General features: G+C 38.0%; 1 protein-coding gene across 1 annotated transcript in view; it reads left to right on the top strand.

Moving 5' to 3' along the window:
* The window catches only part of ptprn2 (protein tyrosine phosphatase receptor type N2), a 231,987-nt gene extending 216,199 nt beyond the window's left edge, over window positions 1-15,788 (top strand). The window contains exons 18-23 of the mRNA XM_079801137.1: window positions 3,783-3,902; window positions 4,090-4,256; window positions 8,498-8,551; window positions 9,854-9,918; window positions 12,472-12,545; window positions 15,058-15,788. Coding sequence (XP_079657263.1) covers window positions 3,783-3,902; window positions 4,090-4,256; window positions 8,498-8,551; window positions 9,854-9,918; window positions 12,472-12,545; window positions 15,058-15,129 — 552 coding nt within the window. The 3' untranslated portion in view covers window positions 15,130-15,788. The remainder of the gene's footprint in view (window positions 1-3,782; window positions 3,903-4,089; window positions 4,257-8,497; window positions 8,552-9,853; window positions 9,919-12,471; window positions 12,546-15,057) is intronic.
* The last annotated feature ends 5,223 nt before the right edge of the window (window positions 15,789-21,011 follow it).

Genomic DNA, 21,011 nt, shown 5'->3' with positions numbered 1-21,011 from the left:
TTGGCTACACATATAAACAGAGAGAGAGAGGGAGAGAGAGACCATTCCTGCTCTCAATCTGTATGATAACAAACTGTCTCATTCATTAGGGAATAGGCTATATTAACTCAAGCCATATAATTATTGTAACATGCTTAAACATATGACTGTTATTTGACATTTGAGCACTGAGGTACCGAACCCGAGAACCCACAACCTGAGTTCGGTTGCACTCGAACTGTGCCGCGATTCGTGTGAATGTGAAAGCAACACTCGGGTGCGCACTTGCTCAGGAAGAAAAGTAACCAGCGCATGCGTTTTAGCCATTTACAATGTTATTAGTTCAATAACATACATGTAAGGATGATAGTGTTGAGGATTTACTTTAGATGAGAGCGAGCCTGCAGTGTATTTGCGTATAGTTAGTGCAATCAGGGCAGCAAATGAATGGCAATTCACTGTCTCCTCAAAAGAGTCTGTTTGCAAGCAGCAAAAGCCGCCTTCAAGTGACACACATACCGTAAACCCACGTGTAGTTTACTCAGCTGCGCATAATAGCACCAAATTAATAAAAAAATATATATATATATTGACCCGCGTTCTGTTTTCTATCATGCCCGTGCACGTTTGTGATGACATAAGATGAACGCAAAAACACCAGGGTTCAAGTCGAGTGTGAAACCTGACCAACCCTGCGGAGACGCATGGGAGAATCACGCTCGGACCGCTGCAAACGTGCCAGTATAAAACACCCTGAGAGTTAATTGACAGCTTTTAGGTGTGTTATTGGCAGCGCCACCCTCTGGTTATATGAACACCACCACATCAGCACCGAAAACATGGGGATTTTTTTAGACGATAATCGCACAACCTATTCGATACTCTATAATTAAATCAACTAATCGAATATTCGAAAATCGTGACTCATCCCTACTTTGAACATGTTTTCTTTTTGATTCCTCTTTGTGCTTTTTTTTTTAAGGTTAGATAAGCAGTTGGTTTTAAAAACAAACCTGAATCTACATTTGAATAATTGACTCTGGTAATGTGTTGATGTCACTTGACCCTCGATAATCACAAAGCTGTGTTTACTAACAGATGTGGGTGTGCTCTAATTAATGTTATTGGTTGTTTGAATTTGTCATTTAGTCAATTACTGGCAGAAAATGAATGATCTAAATTGATTTAATTTAATTCAGATGAATTATAGACAGTCAGGCCAGTCTGAATGCAAAAAAAACATTAAAAGTTCCATTTAAATTAAACTGAGTGCATTAATCCCTTTCAATTAATGTAGTGATGTCATCGTCTCAGTGTTCCTTCTCATTAATGACAAGGTGATTCATACCAAACAGAGCTTTTAAAGGTTTGCAGAGTTTTAAGTTTTCTCTTTAAGAAAGGGCACAAGTTCATACAAATATCTCATTATAGCCTATACATACAGTGTTCAAAGTTCTGAAGTCATTCATTGAAAATCTGTGAGTATACACCCAAACAAAAACTGATTATTAAAGAGATTAATATAAAAAATGTAGTTAAACAAAACTGTACTTTACCTATTGACCTTTTAGGTAATTTTAGTACTTCTCTGTAGCCATTCATTTCCACTCTTAAAGACAAGCAGTGATGATCCATAATACTGACCCCCTTTAGGTCCACATGTTACAACATAATGCTTGAATGTCAGAATTGGAGATTTGTGCTGTCCACATGCCAAATGTCAAAAGAAAAAGTTGTTTTACCTTTGCATAATATTGTTAAAAGTTTCAAACTTGTTTTCCGTTATCGCTTTGTGCAATTTTTACTCAAAACTCTGACCAAGAATATAGCTCTCAGTTCTGTTCACTGCAGAGGAGGTTTCAGAAACTTGTTTGTTGGTTTTGTTTGACCTTTTCTGCATATTGCACTGCAAAGCTTAAACTCAACAATATTTGATCACCTGGTCTGGAGCATTAGTACAAGCTCCTTCAATGACCTTCTAATACATTCTGTATTACAGAATCAAGCGTTGTGATCTTTGTATATGAGCTCATTGATCAGAATGACTTAAACTATACAACATGTTTTTTTAAAATGCTGAATAACATTTATCTTTTAAAGGGTACATAACACACACCAGATTTCTACCAATCTCATGTTAATCTTGAGTACTTACAGAGTAGTATTGCATCCTTCATGTTTCAAAAGAGTCTTTAGTTTTATCAGATTTATAAGACAGATACGCTGTACGGATTCTTTCCAAAAAAAAGCGGAGCTCGTGGAGGCGTGCAGTGGGCGGAGCTAAAGAGTAACGAGCACACAAACACACACAATGCATCATCGTATTATCCCTGGATATCTTTGATTTACTATACGTTTGTGTTGTTTACATTATATGCGCTTACGCACTGATTGCCAATAAAACAGACATTTGATGCAGTTTTACTTACCGCCTGCATTTCTGACTCATGACAGGGATCTGTTATCGCTGGCACTGCTCCAACTTTCAGTTTCAAACATTCGTCACCGAAATGCCAGGACCAAACTAACACTTGCACAACTCCGTTGCTGCTCCGGAAAAACAAACTGCTTACTGTTCCCTTAACGCTGGGTTCTGAACAAGGTTATCTTTCTCTCACAACCAAAAACACACTTCTTTAGTGACAAAACAAAAATTATTTAAAAACAAAATGACAGTGCTGCTGATGGCTTCCGAAAACTGAATGAAGCTCGATGATGGGCGCATTCTTGCTCTCGCTCTGGTTGATGTGCATACACGCTCATCTGGGAAAAGTGCCCATACAAGGAATTCTGCCCTTTATGGCGTAATACAGGGCCACACTCAAAAAAACAGTCATATGTCCAACTAATTTCTTGAAATTTTGCCCATGTTTAGCATGAGAATCCAACTCACAGTGTAAATGAGTCATAATGCATGAAATAGAATTAGACATCCCCTTTAACATTGTGTACAGTGAAAATGCATCTAAACACATTTCTGTATTCCTTTAGGCGAATAGTTGTACCATAAATTCTGGTTAGATGAAACGTTTGAAACAAAATTAAAACTATTAAATACTACATTCAGTGAAAGCTGATTTGTATTGCCATCATTCTCTCATCAGATAATCATGACTTTAAGACATTTTATTTTTCATCAATTCCATCTCCAGTGTTTTGTGAGATTAAAAATGATAACATATTCATAATAATAACTTTATATTGCTTTTTGAACCACTTTTTACATGGAGTAATGTCTCTACATTCCTCTGATAATGACTCTGTGGGGACGTGTGGCACATGAGTTTGATTATTTTATGAACAGGATCATTGTATTTTATTGCTCCCATAAAAGTCAGTGTTTTCCCTCATTTTCCTAATGGCCGCAGTGGGCCTTTCCGTGATTGAAGGATACAGTAAAAGTGTGATTAGGGGAAATGGAGCAAGGCTGAGGAGGTTCAGTATACAAGGGAAAGGGGAGATTGGGAGATAAAGGGCAAAAGAGGTTGGCTGGAAGACTGAACTAAACCTCAATTACAGTGACGAGTGGGGTTGGGTTATTAAGACCAAATACAAGGTTCTGTCATGAAACTAGATGGTGCAGACTGCTTGCAATCACATCATTCCCTATAGGGCACAGCTGATTGGTTTCTGCTGTATCAGTAGCCAATACGCTCTTGTGCTCAACCTTCAAATAGTTGTTTAGCATTTGCCTTAGCAGTGCAGCGTGCTTTCAGAAATCTGCAGAGCCCAGACCAAATATACCAACACCTTCCCTGTCTTTATTGTAACATTGCTTTTGCATTTTCTGCTCTTATGTGTAGATGGTCTGGGAGAGTGGCTGTGTGGTGATTGTCATGCTGACACCTCTTGCTGAAAACGGCATCAAACAGTGTAATCAGTATTGGCCTGATGAAGGGTCGGACCTCTACCACATATATGAGGTAAAACTACTGTGGAAATTTATTTTTTATTATGATTATTTATTATTTCAGGTTTTAATACCTAAATTCAGATTTTGAAACTTGACAGCCTCAAATGTTTATTACATCACAGATGTCCTTATATTTGGACTAATTTATGTTTAGTCTTTAAAAATGCTTTACGGCTGGTCTCCTTATATTCTTGAAGGTAAATCTGGTCTCTGAGCATATCTGGTGTGATGATTTCCTGGTGCGCAGTTTCTACCTGAAGAACGTCCAGACTAATGAGAGCCGCACAGTCACTCAGTTCCACTTCTTGTCCTGGATGGACCAGAATGTTCCAGAGTCTGCTAGAACCTTGCTGGACTTCCGCAGGTATGTGTCCAGCTATTATAGGGTGTTAATGCCAGAATATCTACCTACTGGTTTTCGTTAAATGTTTTGACTAAAATACTTATGTTCCTCATTAGTTTTTGTTTATTGACCTTCTGCCTAGGGCTGGGCGATATGGCTGAAAACTGTATCACGATATATGTGTTTCATATCGGTCGATATCGATAATTATTTATATTTTTATGACCTATTTAAAATAAGGAGCAGGAGAAAAATATTTTACATTTAAAAAAAATTATTTTAAACGTAACCTTCCTCTGATTATAATCCCCTCAGTTATAAAGGCAGAAATGTCAACACAACCATGGAAAACACTCAAATAATTTAAATATAAACACAAGTCTAAAATCACAATGAACACTTAAAAATTAAGGGCGCTATTTGAGGGGACAGCCATTTGTAGTGGTGTCCAAAACGATAGTGGATGTTATTGAGTGCACTCATTCTATCCCACATTGCACCGCAATAACGAGTGTACAGCCGATGTACACACAGCGGCTGTCCGAATTCGCTCATTGTTTTCATTCACTCCTTCACGTGAACTGTATTAGTGGGCTAAAGTAGGGGAAAGTGATTGAGGGTTTAGGGGGCGATTTCGGATTCAGCCAAAGTCAAGAATAGCACAACGACGAGCGTGTCGAGTATAAACACGTCCCCAAACGAACGAGGTGCGCGCGCGCTGTCAGCGGATGCGAGCGCTGCGAAGCCAGAAGAAAGTATAAACAAGGCTGGTAAAACAAGTTTGTGGTATTACCAGTCTTGGTAGGGATGACTGTCTTGCATAATTTGCAGACGACATTGGTCTGACTACGGTCAGACTAATAAAATCCAAAAAACTGCCATACTGGTGAGCTGACTTGTTTTCCTGTTTTATCAACAATTTCCTCGCTCGCTGCAGCACTCATTTTCCACTTGTCACTCCACGCCGGTTCTGTTACTGAAGAATCCAACACGAGACAACGATATGGCACAACCAAAAGGAGATACAGTTACATGATTGGCTGTTAGCCTGTCACTCCCTACGTTGCTTGGTTACCAGAGAGCGAGTGATTTGTTCATGCAACTAAACTTGCTTCGCAACCTCTGGTTTCTTCCGATGAGGGGAAGAAAAAAAAATCGAACGTTTTATCGAACGCATTTTTTATTGATATCGATTACGTGTCTATCGCGATACATATCGTTATCGTTTTATCGCCCAGCCCTACTTCTGCCTATGTTAGTAAATAGAGAGTATGCTTTTGAAGGAGAACATTTTTTTTATACCAGATCCCTATATGCAGGGCCTCAAACTAACTTTTTGCCACACCTGCCAATGGCCTGTGACTTAAGAAAATGTACCGGCAATACATATTTTTTACCAGCCATGAAACATAAGATTCATTCTTATTAAAGTTAAGCTCAGTCAAGAGCAGTGAGGGATTTTTCTGTGTCTTTTGTTGTTTGATTAACATTAAAAACACAGACAGCTGCAGGAATATTAAGCTACTGTCACTTTAAGAGATAATGCATGGATCTAATAAACTGATACACATGCGTTTTTTTTCTCAACTATTTACGTTCACTTAATTCATAACTGATCATGCTTACGAGGATACTTGACAAGACAGACATATTGACATAATTTAGTTTAAATATCTCTTCAAATGCGAGAAGGCCTTGAAAGAGAGCTCAATGCAGTATTCGCACGCTTTAGACGGCGTGCGAGTGACGAATTGAGTTCCCTTTCGTGTCTTCTTGCGCTTGAATATTTAAATGGGCAATGCTCAAACTTTCGTGTTCACATTTGTTCACGTTCATGTTCTCACGACACTGCATTGTTAGAATTCATAAAAATGTTACCAGCAACTGGTGATTGACCATGTTTCATACACTCGCCAACAGTGTTTTAATCACATTTGGCACTTGGCGAGTGTTCATTTTAGGCCCTGCCTATATGTGTATATGGCTATCATAGTAGCAAACGCATCACAATCCCTCTACAGCACTGTCTTTTAAATCAAACACTCCAATTAAATGTGAAATGTTCAGCAATAAAACACTAGTGAAAGGAAAGCCAATGGCAGCATAAGACTCCCTCATTTTTCACCTGCTGTGAGCTCTCTGAAGAAATGCAATAGGCCTCTGGAGTAAAACCTTAAAGAACTTTAACAACCCCGGCATACAGTAGGTGGATGTATACCTGCAATAGGTTGATCCATTTTGGTCTTCCAGTTTCATTGTTCATACTCAAGCAGAGTTAACAAAGAGTTCTACTTTTCACCATAGAACGTTTGCCACCTTTACAGATACAGGGAGCAGATTTCAAATATCTCTCCAAATAGCTACTAAACGCATTGTTTGCTTTGGAAAAATGTCTTATTCTTTTAAATAGGTAATTCTTAATTCACCTGCCTATCTTATGAGATTGAAATGTATGTGCTGACATTTCTAAAGCATCAGATTTGGAGTGCTGATTCTGTTTTTTGAATCAAGGGAAGAGTGTTGAATCATATGCACAAAACGTTTAGATCTGAAATGCTGATATTGGATCTTGTGCCGCGATAAATAAGATTTTATATGAATAGGGTGGGTCTGATCCTCAATCAGCAGTCTTACTGAAGATTACCGTATGATCCTTGGTTCTGAATTAGCACTCCTATTCTGAGACCCATCTTGAAAAGTGTTCTGAATATTCTTTTCACTTTAGGAATATTCTACCAAAGTTTAAATGGCACCTTGAGCATTGAGGCTTTGGTGAGATGGTTTTAACCCTGGTGCTTCTGCTTGACTTGCTCTGGTTTCTGAAGCCATTCTGAATATCTCCCCAGTCTTGGCTCATACACTGCCATGACTCACACAGAATCTGTCAAACGCTCCTCACTCACCTCTTGTTTTTTCGTTGGCCAGCTAATTAGCGGTTGCCAGTGTCATTTTTGTGATGTTGCAGCTAGTTATATGAGCCCAGTTGCATAGTCACAAAAGTGATCATTGGAAACTGTATCTCCTCTTCCAGGCCCTTGATTTTTCCTTGTCTCCCCACCTGCATCTCTCACTCACCAGATCTCCCTGTTTCTCGCACTCACCCACCCTTTCTCTCTGCCCCTCTATCTTACACAAAAACACACTCTGCTGTCCTAGTGCCCCTAACGCATGACGGTCCCCTCTGCACTCTTTCAGATCTGTGCCATCTCAAACAAAACTGCTCAAAGACTCACCTTGTGTTACACATTTCTTGTGTAGGGAGCATCACACTTTGTTTTATATAAATGTATGGATCTACAATTCAGTTCATTTTTTTAGAAATGTATTTTGCACTATTTTTATTAAAACCCATTGTGATTTTTCCCACTTCATACTTTCATTTGGATGGTTTAATGCAACAAATATTTCATATCTGTATTGGTAAAAGAAAGAAAAAAAACTTTAGGCATCCTTCTGATGCTACTGGAATGTTTTTTTGTTTTTATGTATTTGATTTTAGCCGAGAATGTCACATCAGCGTGGGTCAGATTGCCATTCTTACACTTTTAATTTAAACCATGTAAAATGTTGTAGCTCCTTTTAAAGTTAACGTTAATAAATTCTGTGTTAGAAACTCTCCAAAGCCAATTTTTCTTGCATTTGGCTCTTGGCCAGTTTTTATTTTGGACCCGGTTTTCTTTAAATATCATTATATAAATGTGTGCAGCCTGTGTTTTAGAATTGAAAATAGTCTCATGTGCATTTAGATCTGACCTTAAAAGGTTCACCTTTTTTAGTGTCTTTTGAGAAATCAACCTTGAATTATACACAAAGCAGGGATTTTTTTTTTCTCTTTTTGGATGAGATAAACAATATGAGTTAACGCATTGGGTTTCTATGGCAACGGCACCTATGTGCCTTAAAATCCTGCAAGGCCTTATGGTTTCGGAGGCATTATAATTGTGCAAGGTTAATGTGTTTTGGATTGTGACACCCAACCACACACCATTTCTTAATGGCTTGTCACAATCTGGAGGATTTAAAAACCTCCCTATTTGTTTTAATTGTTTATCATGGACTTTTTTGTTTATTAATGATTTTGATAGACTTGTATAAGAAGGTCCTATTTATTTTCTGGTTGAAAGTAACATGCTTATATTAAGCAATGTCATATGTTTATATATGCCTGTATTTATAGCAATTTCTGAAATGGCAAATTAATATGTCCCTAATTTTGCACTTTTTAATAAAATATTAATGGCCTCTTTTTTCTGTCATTGCAGAAAGGTTAACAAGTGCTACCGGGGCAGATCTTGTCCGATAATTGTTCATTGCAGGCAAGTACCACAATAATATAAAAATGCATTTATAAGCTAGTTGCACCAGTCTAAAAAACTAAGGTGTGTGTGTGTGTGTGTGTGTGTGTGTGTGTGTGTGTGTGTGTGTGTGTGTGTGTGTGTGTGTGTGTGTGTGTGTGTGTGTGTGTGTGTGTGTGTGTGTGTGTGTGTGTGTGTGTGTGTGTGTGTGTGTGTGTGTGTGTGTGTGTGTGTGTGTGTGTGTGTGTGTGTGTGTGTGTGTGTGTGTGTGTGTGTGTGTGTGTGTGTTTCTATCTGAATGCACACTCATGACTCATGGGGACTTAAATTGAGGTCCCCATGAGGAAACGAGCTTATAAATCACTCAGAATTAGGTTTTGTTTTGTTGTGTGTGTGTGTTATTCTTAATGTTAAATTATTGCTTTTTTGCCTTTCTATAAGATGCAAAAGTGAGAGCAGTAATCAGTCCAGTCTGAATCTGAAGTATCTCTCAGGCTCTGGTAGAAATGATCCACGTAAAATAAATGAAGTATTCAGTGAATGGTGTCTGTATGACTGATGGCAAATTTGATGCCCTTTACCATCATTGTGAACTAGAAGAATATGAGAGTCTGTGTAAACTAAAATATTGGTCAAATGATCTTTAACCTCAGGGGTTAATGGCCAACATGGTGTGTGTTTTGGGGAAGACAGGCTTCACAGCTGTCATGCATATTTGAATAATTCAGAATGATATCAGGGGAGAGGGGAGAGTCTCCCTAAATAGTTCTCTCTCATTTCCCAAACCCCTCACTTCAATGTGTTTTTGGTGTGTGTGCTTAAATCTGAGCAGCCTCAGAAAGTGGCATACAAACACATTCATTCAGTTCAGTAATGCACACATGCTATTCAGCTGCATGTCTTGATAAGTAACCTTGATTTCAAATCAAAATGCAGTTTACCATCCAACTGAGCCTGAGTTTGGCTGGTTCTTGCAATTTAGTAGATTGCGTAAAAGAGAAAAACAAGTTTAAATGCTTTTACAAGTCACTTCAAATTCCCAATGTGTTCAGTTTTTGCTCTTAAAAGAGCTGTGGTGTGTTATTTAATTATTATTTTTATTTTTTTGCAAATGCAGTTTAGTTCTGCAAAGAACAGGAAAACAAGACTTTGACAGAATTATTGTGAATGCTGAAGGATGATGCAACAGCCAACAATGCGGCTGAAACACAACAAAGAAACAAACGCTTTGTTTTCATTTTGGCAGGCACACACTGTAATGCTCATTCAGACATGTCTGTTCTTTTCTCAGAAGTGATAACGAGTTTCTGTCTTCATTTGCAGCGATGGCGGTGGAAGGAGTGGTACCTACATCCTGATTGACATGGTTCTAAATAAAATGACCAAAGGTAAGAGCGCACGGCATGATGAGGAGGTGCTGTCATAACATTGTCATAATGTTGTGTTGAATGCAGTGAAGGTCTCGCTGTGCATTAGGGGATGATTACGGCCTTTAATGAAGGCCAATGATCTCAAAAGGCTAATGTGAGTAATAGTGTGTGAAAACGTGAAGGACTGAGAAAAGCGTAGTTTTTGCGGCTTGTGTCATACCGCATATCTCCTGTAAGCAACTGCGAAGGTTTCAGCTTCACATGCTATGATTGACTTTTTCACATGCAAATATTAAACGTTCAGTGCTGCATAGAGTTTAACTAGTCATGTGAATCCAGCCACGGAGACAGGAGGTGCCTTCATAACCTGTCCGAATCATTTCTTCCTGACCCCATCTGGTGAGGTCACCCATGCATTTGCTTCCCCCTATCCTTCTCTATTCTGGTCACCGGTCCATCCCTACTTCTGACCCGACCATGGTCCGTAGCTTTTTCCATAATGGGGGATCAAAGGGCAGATGCAAGGGAGAGAGTCGCCGCATTTGTGCCTCTTTCCCATGCTGTCAGGGACCCGGAGCCTCAGCCCTCAGCGGCCCCCTCCGTCTTCCTTTTGTCTGCTCTCTGGGAAGCAGGAGGGGCTCACAGGTTGCCCACTTTCCAGTGTTCACTTGTGTGATCAAAGCCCTAGAAAGTCCTGAACAACAGAAATCTCCTTCTTCCATTCCCCTTTTCTCTCTCCTGTTCTTCATGTCTTCCTCCTCTCTCTCTCTCTCTCTCGCTCCCTTTTTTTCCTCAAACACCCCGCCGTATTTTTCATTCGCTTTTCTTCATCTCTAGGAATGAATTGTAAATTAGTGAAGAATGCTGTTTTAATTCCAAAGGCTTTTCTTGTTAGATGCCCCCTCCTTTGCTCGCTCTCTGTCTTTCCCCCTAAACTTCGGAATCTTGCACTTCTTAAGACATGAAAGTGTTGGAGCACTTTTGAGGCTGGAACCCCAGCTGCACTCGCTCCCTTTCAGAAAGCATCTATAAGGATTCCCGCTTTTCTCTCTTTCGCCCTCAAACTCTCTCTCTTTCTCTCTCTCTCTCTCTCTCTCTCTCTCTCTATCAATCTGTGCAGAAAGGAGGGGGTAGTCTTTCGTTTCTTTTTGAAGAATGAATGAATGAGAAATAAGGCCTTGTTAGACCTCTCCTGCTCTCCTCTCATTTATGAGGAGAAACAACAATGGACCTGTAGAAAAAGTCATTCAAGCTTAAGGTGAAAGAGAGATTTCTCCTAATCAGCCTTTTCACTCTTCCCGCCATGTGAAAATTTTCATATTCACTTTACAGTTTTGGTTCAATCAGTGGTGCCGTTGTAAATTTGTATGGACAAGAGCAACAGCTCCACATGAGTGCTTTACCTCATGTAAACTGTGTGCAGGTTCAGTATCTGTGTTTTCATGAGCTCTACTGCTATTAAAACCACAGTCTCAGAATCTCCTAATGTACAGTAAGGGATTTATGTGCGTTACAAGAAAAATGCTTTGCAGGCCTTGGTTAAATCTGCTGAATATAAACAAAGCATTAAAGACTAGAAACAGGAAATATTGTCAGGTGACCAACAAATCTAAATGAAATGGTTTTATACAAATAAAAAATATGTTATATGACTGCATCAATCTGACTTAACTCCATTTTTAGACATGACACTATCATCCACACCAGCAGACGATATTGTTCTGTTTATTCTAAGCACGCTGCAGTTTTGTCGTCTACCTCTTTAAATGCTTAAGCTCTTTAAAGTTGGGTGGATATTTATTGGCTGTCAATGTTTTTACCATTCATCAGCTGGAAAAAAAACATGTAACACTTTACAATAAGGTTCATTTTAGTTAACATGAACTAATAATAAACTGCACTTATAAAGCATTTATTTTTATTTGTTCATTTCAACATTTACTAATACTTTATTAAAGTCTTGTTAACATTAGTTAATGCACTGTGAACTAACATGAACAAACCATGAACAGCTGGATATTTATTAAAGTAACGTTAACAAAGATCAACAAATACAGTAACAAATGTATTGCTCATGGTCAGTTAATACATTATGTAACCTCTGTAAAGTGTTAACAAAAAACATTTTGAAAGTGATTCCAACAATATTATTTCTCTGTGCTGTTATCATTATAGTTGTGGTGTGGACTCATGCTAAATCTTTTATATTTCAAACTTTTTCTAGAACTGTATCATTATCATTATTGTCCTTGGTGTGAATGGGTCTTTACTCTTTTTATGCTGTATAGATGTATAGACTTTTATCACTAGTAGTACTGTATTTATTGTTGAAAAAGTTCTTATGCTGTTCTGGAATAAACCGTGAGGTTCTGCTAGATCATTTCCATTTCTTTATTGTGAGCTAAGAACAAGGTAGAGACACAGTTTAGACACCGTTTAGCTTTGTCCAACACTATAAGGAGAATGTAATTGCTCAACAGAATGTAGAGCAAAATGAGCGCTGGAGAGAGTGGAAGATGATCTGTGATTACATGCAGTACTTTGAACTCATGTTATGTGGCTCTGTTGCAGGTGCTAAGGAGATTGATATTGCTGCTACCCTGGAGCACCTGAGAGACCAGAGATCAGGCATGGTACAGACCAAGGTAAGACAGCATGTAAAACTCTCCGCTTACAGAACAGCATAGAGGTGCGAGATGATGGACGTTAGGTGTTAGATGTTGTACTTAAACTAGAATCAAATAAAATTATTGAAATATATTTACATATAACATATTATATATATATATATATTTTTTTTAAAATAATAATAAATTATTATTTCAAATAAAAATATTTCTGTGAGAAAATTAAAGTGTATTTTAAAATCTAAATAGTACTGCTTTAATTTTTTCTCATGGATATTTCTGTCCAAGGCAGATTGGATGTCTCTTTCATATAACAATAATTCAATATTAATGGCAATACTATTATTCAATTTAATATAATGATAACTTCATCATCAGAGAGGAAAGTTCAGTCGGTTGCCCTTTAAGTGCATTTTCACCTGCACATATCGTCCCGAGACGTCCTGTACAATACGACCCTAACCACACTGCTACAATTAACATCGATTTGTATTCTAAAACCGCATAGTCAATAAAGCACCAAAAGCCAGGCTCAGAAAATTAACTTGTAATTGATCACTTCTTCCATGACAAACGCGTCCTTTTGATGCTGCAAACAACAGCGTTTTGAACATCAGCCAGCAGGGCCTAGAATGTCTCACACAGTCTATGATTTTTAACATATATTTATGTGTCAGTCATTGTGTTCAGAGATAGCAAGATGAGCAAATGGCAGCACCTCCGAGCCATACTGAATTACGAAAGATAAAGCCCTTACTATCATACCTGCTTAGCCACTGTAAACTATATATCTAAACTAGATATTGAGCCTCCATGGATTGTGGTGAAAAAGATAGCATTCAGTTTGCAAATCTATTTAGAGGATACTGAAAATGATGAAAGTGGTATTATATAAGTTGTAAATATTAGTAGTATATTCGCTTCCTGTCTGTTAGGTTATTTTTATTCATTTTTTCATGTATTCAGGTTAGTGAATATATATTTTTGGAGCAATCAACCTACTTTACAGAATAATCAGCTACTTTACTGTTTTTTTATTTTATTTAGTTTTTTTGTTCATTTATCATGATATGAAAGCCAGAGCTGTTCCCCAGCAGACAGTCAATTTTGATGGATTTCTAAAGTAACTGCAAGTTAACTAAATGTACCAACAACCATGAGAGTGTACAAGATGTTTTAAAATAGTAATGATTGGATGATAATTAAAAAAAAAACTTCTGCATTTTTTAAGCAAGTCTGCATCCTTATCAGTTGCTATAGTCACACTGTAGATATTCTGTGACTGTATATTTTTGTAATGCCTGACACTAATGTTCTAATCTTCATGTTTGTTTGAAAATCTTTATTAAAAAGAGCAAAAATGATACATTCATTTTTTAATTACTTACTTTAAGCCTAACATAACAGATTTCAAGTTTTCAAGTTCTGTTGCTTGTCAAATCTGCTCATTCCTGGACTGTACAGTACAGTAATTGTGTTTTACTGTACTAGCCTGCTCAGTCAATACTTCATCTCGTTGTTGCACTAAAAGACAACATATGTCCAAAGGATGCCCCCTCGCCCTCCACTTTTAGAACACTCTCAAAGCAGGTACTCGTGTGTGAAATTGGTCTGCCTCCTAAAATCCGTTCTCCCCTCTCCATTCCTGGCTCAGAATAGGAATGTTGTGTGCATTAGCAGCTACATGAGTTCTCCAGCTTTTGTTTTCCTGGGAAGAGAAGCTCATAAACAGCTTGACTGATCAGATAAATATCCACAGCAATACCTCATCATGTCTGGAGAACATTGAGGCATTAATGTGACACCATCTAGTGGCAAGATGGTCACATTTACACTTTCCTGTGCACTTCATTTTCATTCCAAATCACCTTGTATATGACAGCTAATGATATTTGTGAAAATAATCAAATCTTTCTCATGTATTTATGGTCATTTGCATGCATTAGGTGGTATATGTCTCCAGCAGAAGATGCTACAAAGCGAAATAATAAAAAAGTATATTTATTTATGTTGTTTAGCTTTTTACCTTTGCTTTACACTGTTTTTAGAGACTTTTTGTCGGTTCAAAATACTGAAAAGTGCCTGTAAATGTTAATTCAAGAGGGATTTTTATCCGTTTCTTGTTTTGTGAAGCTTTGCATCTAACTTAACGCCCACTTCAGCTTGGTTTATTCCATGGCCTGCGGGGGGAGGCTTCAGTTTCAAACGGTAGATTTGAGGGTCGCTCTTCAGACAATGATCGATGTTCACAGGGTGGCCCTCAGGGAAGAGACAGACTTTGAGTCATAGTTTGAGCAGAACACACCGAGTTCTGCACATTCTCTGCAGTTTTAACACAAATCTACACAAGGAAAATGCACACATTGGTGTTCTTCATCTTCTTCTGACGGTCCTTTTTTTATTATTATTGTTATATTCTCTTAGGTATCCTTTATTCTGCAAAATATGTCACTGGCATCCATTGTGCTTAGTGTAAAATGCTGGTGTTTTTCGAGTACTTAGCTTCCACTTTCTTTCCTTCTGTCTTCAGGAACAGTTTGAGTTTGCATTGACTGCTGTAGCAGAAGAGGTGAACGCCATCCTGAAAGCTCTGCCTCAGTGAAGAAACTTTCACAAGCACTTCCAACCTGTCTTCTTCCTCTCTTCTCTGTGTAACCTGGACGATTATGAAAATTGACACAATCTCGAGCTCTATCCAGATTCAGACGCATTGTATTGCATAAGACATTTCTTTGTACTAAGTGTGTGTAACATTCTATAGCATTGAAATAATTGTTTAGAACGATATTCAACTAGCCAACTAGGCATGCAATCATAGATTGTATTTGCTGCTCGAATTGATGTTTACATATCCACTAGTTGTGCATATGAAATATCTGAAATATAAGTGTTGTGTGAAGCAGATGTGATCTTAGCGGTGTTGTACTACACTGTAATAGTCCACTGCAGTTATGTTCTTATACAGTGAGTTCATGTGACTACACTTTATAGTTATGGATGAGCAATACTAATGCGAAAATGAGAATACTACAGTATATTACAGTGCTACAGTCAACTTTTGTTGTGGTGATATATGTTTCTTGATCGACTAATAAACAGATTTTATTATATATATATAGATTAATTGATTATACATACAGAATGAACCATGTGATTAAATATGGTCTGCCAAAATGTAATTGTACATATTATTTTTGTGTGTGCGCGATATATAAAAGTAACATAATAAATCTCGAAATGCTCAAGCTTGAGTGATAATTGCATTCATGAATCATTTTGTGTATAATGGAGGGAGAAAAACGAGATGAGAGATATTGTACCAACCGTTTTCTTCACATGATATTGTCACTCCTGAATCTGCTCAGGAACGTTTCATTTGGAATATCTGGAGGTAAATGAGGAAAAAAAGGGCCGTTTTCTGTTTTACTCATCCTTGAACAACTACAGACTAATGTATACATAATACAAATGCTTTAGAAAGTTTTCGCCTAGATGCATACAGAAATATTCACACCTCTCTCTTCATTTCCTGTCTGCAGTGCTATTATTGACAGCACTTATGACGTCCATGTGCCTTCCTGCTATTTCTGTGTGTTGATTTGCATGCCATTTGCATATGTATCTGTCGCTTAACCTGCGTCTTATCAGTATGCAGCCAATCGGAATGTAAGGGGGGCATGCTAATCATCTTATGAATAACTATATGGTAACCATAATTGTGCATGTTTAATTGGTCGTCATCAGAGGGATACAAGTTTATTAGAAAAAAATTACGGATGGTAATTGCTTCCTGCAGCAACTAGAGCATTATGCAGGATTGTGATATGCTGTCGTCTCCCGTTCAGGGAATTCATATTTCCTGGTATCGTTCAGCACTGCTAACACGATTAATTATTGCGTTTGGCGACAACTAGTTTAACTTGAGCTGATTTTTTAATTAACTTAGTTTCACTATCATTTATTCTAAAATTCATCCATTGAAATTGTCCTTAATAATTTGCATTCTGATTATTCTCGTCTGTTCCAAGTTGCCTAAATCAGAGTGTCATTATCCATTTTCTTTTCTCTCTCACAGGAAGATATCTCATTTTTACTTCCACAATGCCTGTGTGTCAAAGAAAGGTATTACTATTATTACTATTAGTTCTAAATTATTCAATTTCATTACATTCACTGACACACTTGAACTGCAAATTAGGGCCTGTTTGCATGTTTTCCTTGAAATTGTCAGCTCAAGACCTCAAGTGACCAGAAACGGACAAAATTCTCCAAAACTTAGTTTGCAAGTCATGGGAGTAGATGTTATGTGCCACGAAAAATTCAAAGATTTCAAAGCTTCGTATCCTCAGAATTATATAATTTACATGAATGAATAAATAAAAATACAGATTCAAACTAAAAGATGAGCCTCGCTGATTATCACCAAATCGAGCAAGTAGCATCAGAAATGCTGTTTTAAGGGAAATATTCAGAGCGGAGAGATAAAAACACAAGTTAAATCAGTACATACGCATTCGACTGTTAGTGATCACAAATGACCTTGGGTGTTTCTGTAAGAGCTTTACTTCTACCTGCCACTGCATTAGAGGATAAAAAGGAAACTGGCTAGAAACTGCAGAAAGACCACAGAATGCCCACGTGCACTAACAGATAGAACCATTCAAATGACTAATCAGTTCTTATCTAAAGTACTATTGCAATCTGTAATGCAGGCTGCGACTTGTTAAATATGATTAAAGGCAGAGATACACTTGTGGCACGTACAGGACTCGAAGCAAAGTAAATGTTTTATTACAAATGTTTTTAATACCTTTTAATAATAGAATGCCTTTGTCATGTCTTGATTTGAGATCGTTTTGGGCTTGAATATGTTGTTTTCAGAAGTGACAATGTTCTTAGCAAGTAAATCACGATGTAATCTATCATTTAAAAGTGCAATTATTTACAGCAGCATCCATTGTTATGCCAACACGTTCTAAGGAAAATGTTAGGAAACAACATCATGCTGTTCCATGTATTTTTTATTAATACATAGAACTTATTGGTTCATGCTAGTTTATGTTCAATTATTACATAAACCACAGATTGTGATATGTTGCCCTCAGTTCTCCGTGCTTTGGTCATGTTTTGGACTTTTAGTTTGGAGTTTTGCTTGGTTCCTGACTAGTTGGTCTCTCCTCTAGTTAGCATTGTGTATTTAAACCCTGTGTGTGTTGTCGTCAGTTCTGTTCCTCGGTTTTTGTAGTTGTTATTAAATAGCACTCTGCTCCTGAATCCTGCTCTTCTCCGTCTCTTGAGGTCATCGCCGTTACAGATATTATGAATATGGTCAGTGCATCTCATGTGTAAGGGTTCCCACTATATTCTGATATCACTTACTGATGTGAAACTGAAGTGAGATTTCCCAGCTCAGAATGTTTCACTGTGAAAGGACTAAAAGTTACGATTAGAAGTCCTCAAGAGTATGACTCAATCAGAGCCATGTAGTGAAGCTCACTTAGAAACCCAATTATCTTTCTATATTATTCCCAAGTCCCCTCTGACAATCACTGGCCCAGTATCCCAGCTCTTTAAGAGGACCCTTTTCAATAGGAGATTCCCTTCAATAGTACTTCAAACTCAGTTCCAATCCAGCTCATAATCATGTCTTTGCACCCGTTACCCTCCTTAGAAATAGGCTGAGTCAAACCAAAAAAGGATGACAAAGAGAATCTCATGTTTAAGTGCAGTTTGGTGTATACAAGCTTGCTGTGGAAATGATTACATCACATAACAACATATATATAATAGCTATTTGGCAGTTTGTCCACCTAAGAGATATTCAAAGAGCCGTTCAATTGGGCCTGTCTGAAAAGCTAGGCTGTGATTTTCCTTTTTGCAGACTTTATTTCCAATAAATGTCTTTAGGCATATAGCACGAAAAACATGACATAGTTTGTTGGTCTTAAATCAGAAGGTCTTTAGATCTGGTAAGCACTTCTTGGTTTACCAGCAGCATTTCTGAAAACGGGCTGCTATTAAAAATACCTGTTGGATCAATAGGTGCCTGCACAGGTAGTCAGTTTTAGCCCTAAAAAACAATGGTGAACCCTGGTGCTGTTTGGCTTGGACGACTTCCAGCAGAGGCATGTGGGAAGTGATCCAGGTCTCCTTGAGATGGCTGACTGAAGCTGGGCTTGTTTTCTCCCATCTGAATGTGCAGGGCTGTAATGAGAGGGGAGCAGATTGCAGCAGTAGCGTCTCATGTCTGGCCAGGACCCCTGCTTGCTTTGATCTCCTATAAATCACACAAACAAGCTTTTTAAACATGGTGCTACAAGGCAGGGACTCTCACCATGTTCTCCACTGCAATGGACTTAGTGAATAGAGGAAACATGAATAGGAGTTTGCACACGCACACACACACACGCGCGTTCCCACTCACCCAATGCTTTCATATGCTGGAATATGGATTGAGCTCTTTCTGAAGCATCTTTCGTGCCCTCTCCAGACTCTTTTAGAGACAATGTAATACAAAACAAAAGAGGTTGGTTTTATAATGATTAAAATTAAAAAATAATAAAGTTAACAAAATGTATTACATAGCCAGGTTTATTAACACATACATAACATTTACATAATAACATTACATTCAATTAAAGTTATAAACAATTTTAAAAATCAACACTACCATTCAAAAGTTAAAAAGTTAAATTTTTTTGGACAGAAATTAATACTTTTATTCAGCAAGAATGCATTCAATTGATCAAAAGTGACAGTACAGACATTCTTTGGGCCCTATTTTAACGTTCAGAGCGCGTGGTCTGAAGCGCAGGTGCACTTAAGCCGTGTCCGAATTCACTTTTGCTAATTTAACGACGGAAAAAATGGTCGGCACGCCAGGCATGGTCCAAAAGGGTTGTACCTATTAATGAGTCATGGGTGTGTTTTGGGCGAACATGCAATAAACCAATCAGAGTCTTATCTCCCATTCCCTTTAAAAGCCAGTTGTGCTTGCACCAATTTAACCCAATGGCGGAATTCAGAAAGACCGAATGTTTCTCCAGAGAGGAAACCTTTTATTTTTAATATTTAAAAATGTCTGTGTGCTCCCTGTGTTTGACAATAAGCAGAGTGTATGCGTGTTGTGCACTCGCCTATAGGTGCATATTACTTACGCACCTTTTAAATAACACAAAAAATACTATTCACTTTAATGGTCAATAATGCAGTCATTTTCAGTTGCCTCAAAATAGCAATGCGCCAACAATGCACCTGAACATACCTGAACACACATCGTTTTCAGACCAGCACGCCCATGGGTGAACAGATGGGCGCGAGGGCATTTGCTTTTTAAACAATGTGGTGCTGGACGTGAAAATTATAACTGCGTCAGGCTGAAACTACCATAAAACACTTGCGTCGCGCATAGCGTCACATCACGCAGGGTGAATAATAGGGCCCATAATGTTACAGAAGATTTCTATTTCAAATAAATACTGTTCTTTTGAACTTTTTGAAGTCCTGAAAAATGTTATCTGTTTCCACAAAAAAAATAAGAAGAATCGTTAATATTGGAATGATTTCTGAAAGATCATGTGACACTGAATTTTAGCTTTGTCATCACAGGAATAAATTTCATCTTTTAAAATATATCAAATGTAATTTATATATTAATATTTTACAGTTTCACTGTTTTTCTGTATTTTTGCAGCCTTGGTGAGCACAAGAGACTGTAAAAATGTTTAAAGATAAAAAAAAAAAATGTACAGACCCCAAACTTTTGGACAGTAGAGCATATTGTGTAGGTAATATAACACTGAATTCAATATAACATGAATTCATGCATATGTACAGTATATACATTTGGTTACACCAGATGATTTAACACCCAAGGTTACTTCCTTGGTTAGATAAGGGAAATCTCACGATCTGAATAAGAATCTCCTCTCATTACACCTCATGCTCTCGCACGGTTATTAACCATGGAGGAAGCACAAGGAGGGGCTGACAACACAAACAAGGAGAGAAAAAACAGACTGACATTTCACAAGCTTTCATCCCTGTCCCATCGTGCATCAGGGGACACTTCTGGCATTTTGTCTCCTCTTTTTTCCCCGTTTCCATCAGTGTCGTCGACGGAGGTCAGCTCCGTGACCCCAATATTGCAAACTGTCACTCAGAGTAAGTGAGTTTATCAACACACATCTAATCGGCCAGCCTCTCCGCAGGGACTTTAACCATCTGCATACTGAGATTGGCTTTTCCCTCCCTTTCCTGCTCGGAGTCGAGGAGCCGTCGCCCCGTGCTCGCATAATTATCAACGATAAAGAGCGGCGCTAACAAGAATGTCATGGTATATTAGTGTCACAGACGCATTTAGACACCTAAAGGATATGGATTCTGTAGTTGAAAGTCAGAGGTCAACGATGATACGGAAGCACAAGAGGTTATTTACAATTCTGACACTTAAAGGTGCTGATTGTCATTTTTGGACTGTACTAA

Source organism: Gobio gobio, assembly GCF_949357685.1.
Source record: "Gobio gobio genome assembly, chromosome: 2".
Classification (NCBI taxonomy): Eukaryota; Metazoa; Chordata; class Actinopteri; order Cypriniformes; family Gobionidae; genus Gobio; species Gobio gobio.
The sequence above is the reverse complement of the archived record's forward strand: the minus strand, read 5'-3'. Positions and strand labels throughout refer to the sequence as shown.